The sequence below is a fragment of the Olea europaea genome, unplaced genomic scaffold (assembly GCF_002742605.1).
Source record: "Olea europaea var. sylvestris unplaced genomic scaffold, O_europaea_v1 scaffold2378, whole genome shotgun sequence".
NCBI lineage: Eukaryota > Viridiplantae > Streptophyta > Magnoliopsida > Lamiales > Oleaceae > Olea > Olea europaea.
In genome coordinates this window covers 19412-27003 of record NW_019241924.1, presented here as the reverse complement: position 1 = coordinate 27003, position 7592 = coordinate 19412, and the positions used below count along the sequence as shown (strand labels likewise).

The window sequence follows — 7592 nt, the reverse complement described above, 5'->3', positions numbered from 1 at the left end:
AGCATGTATCTTATTAAAGAATCTCTTATGTGATTCAGGGCGAAGGACACTAAATTCTTTTTTTTTCCTAGATGAAAAAAGCAGAGTTCGTTTAAAGTGGATTAAATTCGCAAGCCAATTGCAATCAGCTTTCCAACTAGCTTTAATCATTTGTTGATTTATTTACTCCCTAGATGGGACCTATCTCCAAATACTAATGCTGATAGCAAGATAGCAGAAAAATAGTACAAATTTCCTTCAATGATAATTTATAATGAGGCCATTGAGTATATCTTTTATGTAACTGGAACCCATTGTCACGGACCCGAACCCATTTTCTTTTCCAAGTGAAATCCCTTAGTATATGAAAGAAAAGTGCTTTTGTTGTTGTGGACAATTCATAAGTTGGAGAAGGTTTTTTACTAATAAATCGATATTCAAAATCATTCAATTCAGTATTTGTTTTAGGGTCCAGTTCAGCCCTGCCTTACGTAAGATGTAACACAACGAACACTGTTTCAATAATCAAAATTCGAGAAGAATTAAATAAAATACATCTCTGTACAAGAATTTAACAAGTCAAACTGGAAGAACCATATTCTTGCCTTGATTCGTCAAAATCTGTCTGTCCTTTAGTCACATTTCCCGTTTGTCGCAGCAACTCAATGAAGGTATTAAACACATCCATCTGCAGCTTAAAAATATTAGTTAGTCAACCAAGCGGTTGTATTATAAAGGGTTTAGTTGTGTATTCAGTCATACCTTGACATTTTCTTCCCTTTCTTTAAACCTATCAATCAACTTTGGGCAAGCCTGAGAATGAATATATTTAAAAGCCATGTTCTTCTATCATTAAAATTTAGTCAATTGCATAAAAAAGAAACCTATTCTCCAACATCTCAATATCTTATATAAGTAGTTCCATAACAACATTAGAAACTGAAACTCTAGCATTCATAATATTCCAGGAAGGCACCACAGTAAGGATCATATAGTCACATAAACTTCCCAATTAGACAACTTTATAAACAAATTCATTTTTACAACAATTTTAAATTTACCAGAAAACAAATAACTTCGACATTTTAAAAAAGTTTCAGAAAGTAAATCAGAAGTGTTCGAATTGCTTATATAGATAGTGCTTGAAAGAAGGTACGAGCAATTTTCTTTAATAAAATAATAACAAGCATCTAGTGATACATTTCAGGAGTTTGACAGAGAATTAGAACACTAAGTCTAATGAAGATTTATAGGACTTAATGGTCCTTAGACATGTAACTGATACTGTAATAAATTTCCACAATATCCAGTAGGCAAATGGTCCAGATTCACTAAAGCCATGTTCAAAACTCTTATACAATGAATACCTCTTCGTATAGCCTTGATAGCAACTCCGGGCGGGTAACAATCAAGGCTGCTAAGCATTTGGCAGCAGCTCTGCGGACCTTCCAGCTCGCGTCTTCGTCATCAGTGTATTCATTAGCACTCTCGCTACAGATCCATGAAGATAACACATTATTTCAAATTCTTACCATAAATAACTAAGAATTGCAAATAAGTGCATTACATACTCATCCTCCTCCACCACATAACTCTCATCATCTGTATCTTCCTCCATGTTATCAGTAAAATTAGGATCATAGCTAAGATATTCCAAAGTAAGATGTAAGATGTCGTTACAATAGGGAGAAATATCCCTGGAACACCGCAGCAGAAAGCTCTCAAGAGCCTACAATAGAAAAAGATTCAATAGTCATTCTAACATAACTTCAATAGTAAAAGGATATGTAAAAAATTATATACCTGCAAACTATACTCACGAAGCTCTTCATCATTCTCCGATGCATGTGTACAGTAGCTAATTAATATTGGAACAGTATCTCCAAGATGGGCACCAAAACGATAGCCAACAGCACGACTTACAAACCAAAGATTCATGGGTTATTCATGGACATATACAAACATTATTAAAGAAATCAAATTACAATTACATACCTTAAAGCCCCAATCATCTGAATGTTTGTGCGTGTAATATCTGGTTTTATGGCCTTATTTCTCAAAAGCCGAACAACTTCAACTGTAGCTTTTGCCAGTAAATCATCTGACAAGCTTGAAGCAAGGGACGCTGAAGGCCGAGTGTTAAATTTAATTAGATTTATAGGAAATATCATGGCTACCCGATCAAGATATACAAAATATAGAAAGACTAATCTAAGAAGCACAGATACTCATAAACTCATTAGATACTCGTATCCAATACGTATCCAAGCTCGAGAACCCTCCGATATGCACTAGATACATGTTCTCTAATTATTTTATATATTTTTATATTTCTTAATTTTCGATACGTATAGGACAAGTATTTTTTTATTATTTTATATTTTATATTTATTTTTGATACCTATCAAATATTTTTTTTAAATTATTTTAATAACTTGTTGAATATTAATAACATTTATTGAAAATACATTATTAGTTTATCAAGAAAATTAGATCTTTATTCAAAAATAGAATTTAAAATGTGGGTCATTAACAGAGACTCATTTAATACTCTTGAAGGTGTTGAACTGTTTAAGGTTGCTAATTTATTATTAAATGAGTCAGAGTTTGAGAATATTAATTTTAAGGATAATAAAGAAGCTGATGTCGATGATGTAGAAGTAAATGAAGTTTGGACAATTAAGGATTAAGATAAAATGCTCTAGCATTTTATTTTATTTTTATTATTATGCTTCTATATTAATGAAATTATATTGAATTTTATAACACATAATATCCGCATATCCTAAATTATTTTAAAAAGTTGTATCATATTCAAATTACGTATCCATATCCATGCTTCTTAGAAACTAATACACCATTTAAAAAGATTTGCACATGCAGTTGATATTACCTACACATGAAACAGCCTTCTTCCTGACACTGGCATGATTGGAACTCAGCTGGGGCAACAATGCACCTAATAATACCTCGTGATCTGATGCCATTAAATTTCCATATTTATGAAGAACATCACACAATATATCGAGGCATTCGCACTTGATTTCAGTGGACATTCCCTAAAAAAGGAAAGATTGGTTGAAATAAGTAATAAACTTCTAAGAGCATAAAAAAAATTTGCAATTAGTTATATTGCTACCAACTCCCCGAAAAAATAATAATAATAAAAAATTAACAGGAAAAAGACTTAGCCCTTGTTTGGTTTAAATAAAAATTATTTTTTTAGCAGATTTTGATAAAAGTTGATGATTGTGCGGTTGAAAAGTTAATAATTGAGGATCCCATGAAATGTGTGATTGAAATTAAGTTAGAGGAAAATGACTTTTTAAAAATGGAGGCCAAAGAGGGGCTTAGTATATTGTTGTAGTAATTATTTATTTTCATGCTAATGCTCGTATTACAAAATATGAACACTGAACACAGTGGGATTCCTGATTTATATTTGCCGGACCTAGGGACTGACAATCTTTGAATTCTCCAATACACCATTTCTTTTCTGAACATCCTCAAGCATCATGATAGAGCAGGTATTATTTCATGTCAAATGAAGAAAGCCTCAAACGCTTGTTTCACATCCAATAAATAGAAGACCATAAAACCAACATGAGAGCTCCAACAAAGAAGTTTCAAGGATTTTAAAAATAAAAGCTCATTGCAAATAATGTTTGATCAGCTTTAAAGCCAATTCAGAGAGCAAGAGTTTCTAATGAAGTGGCCCCTTGCTAGCACCATTGGAGCACTCGTGAAAATCATATGTCACAGAGAGAGAAAAGTCGGATTGTGTTGGCATCGTGTACCTCTGCAGTCAAGGATGTTAACAAATTATTATTCCACTTCATTCATGGTTAACAACACGTCATTCACCCATGCATGCCTAGTTTGTGAAAGAGATCAATTGCTCTTGTTTTTAAAGATGCTTTATGATGCGGATGTCATCTTTACATATTTTAAAAGAGCAAAACTTTGCTCAAATGCATTGAGTCAATTCAGAGAATGTAAGTTTACTTAGAAAGATTTGACAATTAATCAACGATCATCGTAAACCAACAAATCAGCATCATCTATCAAACACAGTAAAGATTCTCATGTGGCCATTCTCCATTTCAAAGGGATGTGGAGATAACATCACTCCTCTGGAATCTCAAACCATCTACCATGTGCTAATGTTAAACAATAATTCAGTTGTAAGAGAACCATCATCAGATAATTCTATTACCCTTGGACGATACTAATGAAGCTGAATGGTATATAGTAACTCACCTGGGAAGTTATTCCTCTTATCAACTTCGGAGATATGGATACAAGTATAGATTGTGCAATGGATGAGGTAGGAACTTCAGAAACAATTGTCTTCAAAGCAATACTTGAAATGTCACGATGTTGTTCTTTCCCATTCAGTAATTTATCACAAAGCTTATTAGCCATCTCAAGAATCTGCTGCTCATGAATTTTCTTCACCAATGGAGCAAGACTAAATATCACATCAAAGCAAAATAAAAAATAATAATAAGAATGCAGCTGCAGATATAAAATCTTCTGGAGTCCTACTTTAGCAATTTGTAACAATAAAATCCCAAATCAAAGAAATAAAGCAACCATTATCAAAATAAAAGACGATAATATTTTCTAAATTTTTTGCCAATGTAAATAGACTTCTTGAACACGATTTATAAGCTTTTTCAATCACAAATTGGCTCACATGGACAAAGCAACATTCGTATTTCAGGGTCGAGTGAAGCAACTAATCAGGATGGAAAATAAATTTACATTTAACACATTAAATTCCACAATAGTCAAAAGAAACGGAAGCTGAATTTCATGTTACCCAAAAAGGAGATTCTAGTACCCCATATAAAAACCCAATTGAAGATCTGCCTCAAAGTAAAGCATGCAAGAATGCCTAAAGGCACTGATTATGGCAATTTTAAGAAGTTTACACCTCAATTGTGTGAGGCGCACACCTCACAGCACCGCCTCAAGGCTTGTGGCCCACAAAACATAACACTTTTTATTGACACACTTTGAGAATAGCCCAAACTGCCAGCTAAAACATAAAAAAATTGTATTCCTCACAAAACCAATTTGGAAATAGTCTATTGCCACATGGACTAAAATAATAGTTTCTTTATACTGTTGAATTTTGTTTATGATGCATTATGAGCTTATTTTCCAATTCAATATTTTTTATTTTTTTTGACATTTTTTTGGCTGTGAGGTTATGCCTTGAGGCCTATGCTCACCTCATGAAGAAAAAATACCCATGTACCCGATTGTGCCTATTTAAACATTATTTTAAATCTGAAGATTCCAATACTAGGACTCATTGCCCAAAACTACAATCTTAGATTTCAAATAAGATGAAATATAAATATAGGCAACACAATTGTAAAATCATGAAAAACAGTCGGTGAACACAAAATGTTAGCATGAATAAAATACATGTTTGCACAAGGGATATAGAAAAAAAGGACCCAACAACTCATCCTAAAGGAAGGGATAGGCGCAAAGCAGGAAGAAACAAATTATGCCCTTGTTTGAGACCCATTATTCAAAAACTCATTTTTTCTCAAACTCATTTTCAACCACACATTCTCCCAATAAAATAATTTGCACGTAAAACTAAACTTTTCCTTTTTAATCACGCATCTCCAAAAAAATCACAATTACAAAATCCATTTTTTTAGAAAATGGGGCTCAAACAAGGGCTAAATGGGAAAATAGCGATGAATATCTAAATCTTAGAATAAGGAACTACATCAATCAGTAACATAATTCAAGAAAAAACAATCATGTATCTAAATAAAACAAGAGATGTGAACATCACTAGAATTTATCTTTGCACCGACCATTTTACAGCTAATCCAGAAACATCGCCTGCAGCATCATCAAGTTGCTGGATAACAACATTAGACAACTTTACTTCAAGGTCAACATCAAGTTTGAAGCCCTCTCTGTTTAATTCATTAAGCAAATCAGAAGTTGCCATGTATCTATAATCCTTGTCTTTCCCTGTCATCTGCATTGTATACACAAATTAATTGAAAATCACAAGTCTGTTAAAAGGAAAAATAAGACAGAATATGCAGCACCCATGGCTACCTTTTCAAGTATGCCTGTTAAGGTTAAATTCGCCATCTATGCAGAACTCTTAAAGGATCTTTCAGCTTACAGGATACCAGCAGAACCAAACAGTTTCTCTACTAAAGGAAGGACAAAGTATATGTTAGCATATCAATTAGCAACTTGGTAATAATTCTGATAATGTAGAAAGAGCACAGAATTAATTTATTATTAAGGGTAAAAAGAATTCAATCAGAAATTAAACTTGTTAGCACGTTGCATAACAAAAATAATAATGATGATGAAATATGTTCACCATTGGACAAAGTGAATTTAGTAACAGCTACAAGGAAACAAAGGTAAATTATTACACACTTAGCAAAAAAGATGGAAAAAGAAAAGGCTAACATTAAGGGCTAGGAATTTAATATCAAAGCCTTACATAAAATAAATATATTAAAGCACAGCCAAGTTGATTCTTGGTTCAGAGGAAGATATTTGAAATTTAAAATTGAAATTAAAGAAAAATAAACACAAATACGATGTTGCTTCTGAAGCCAAATCTAACATGTTACCAAGATGAAGGATCCTAGAAAGTGTAGAAATGACAAAATATGACTATTTTAACGTAAAAGGTAAAACATATTAAACTAAAAATTAAAACAATTTTATAGATCACGAATAGCAGTGCCTTTAAAAATGAAATAGTAACGCCAAATCATGAAAAGAAAGTCAACATGCCAGTTTACACATAATTGAAAAGAATAAAAGCAACATAAAATCATTTTGGGCATCATATATGCACACTATCCATTTCGAAATCCATGATTCAAAAATACAAAAGAAAGAATTGCCTAATCTATATATCATGAAATACGAAATCACGAAGAGTCAACAAGAAAAAGAAGATGCATATAGAAAGGCCTATAAAAATTAGGATTTCAAGAACGCCCCGAGAATACATGCTAACAAAAAACTATAAATAACATTGTACCAAAAGAAAACCGTAACTAGATTCCCTACAGAAAACCCGATAGTATCACACCTGTATATCCTCAATGCAATTGTTAATTTTCACAGCGTAAATCGAAGTAGGGAGTAGAGAGCGAGCTTACTTTTTGGGTGTTTATACTATCACATAGAATCGCTTAGTATGAGAGATTGCCTATGCGGATTTATTATATATTATACGATTAATCAATCGATTGTTTAGTGCTTTTTGCTTAGCTAAAACCCTAACGCCAGCCAGAGTGATGGTGAAAGAGTGAAGAGTGTCTGTGTAAGAGAGGGGTGGGGCGATTGTTTTTTCCTTTTTCTTTTTTCTTTTTCTTCTTTTAGGTTGCTAATTCCACGCCTCAGAGAAGGGGGGCTGAGCAATTTGGGCCCTCGGCCTATAAAAGTACAGCAGTTGCTTGCCCACGTCGACTTTGGGTTGGCCTGTTTAAATTTATTGAAGCTTGCTACAGATCCGGCCTGGGGACGGGCCTAAAAACAGGGGGCCCACCTCAGCCCTTTATTTCAATTGATTTCACTTGAGATGTGCCACTTCAGCC

General features: G+C 33.1%; 1 protein-coding gene across 1 annotated transcript in view; it reads right to left on the bottom strand.

Moving 5' to 3' along the window:
- The window catches only part of LOC111381809 (cullin-associated NEDD8-dissociated protein 1-like), a 15956-nt gene extending 8596 nt beyond the window's left edge, over positions 1 to 7360 (bottom strand). The window contains exons 1-11 of the mRNA XM_023005642.1: positions 7155 to 7360; positions 6079 to 6179; positions 5826 to 5995; positions 4240 to 4450; positions 2873 to 3038; positions 1975 to 2104; positions 1783 to 1897; positions 1551 to 1708; positions 1347 to 1470; positions 742 to 792; positions 565 to 667 (exon numbers count right to left, since the gene is read on the bottom strand). Coding sequence (XP_022861410.1) covers positions 565 to 667; positions 742 to 792; positions 1347 to 1470; positions 1551 to 1708; positions 1783 to 1897; positions 1975 to 2104; positions 2873 to 3038; positions 4240 to 4450; positions 5826 to 5995; positions 6079 to 6114 — 1264 coding nt within the window. The 5' untranslated portion in view covers positions 6115 to 6179; positions 7155 to 7360. The remainder of the gene's footprint in view (positions 1 to 564; positions 668 to 741; positions 793 to 1346; positions 1471 to 1550; positions 1709 to 1782; positions 1898 to 1974; positions 2105 to 2872; positions 3039 to 4239; positions 4451 to 5825; positions 5996 to 6078; positions 6180 to 7154) is intronic.
- Positions 7361 to 7592: the final 232 nt, after the last annotated feature.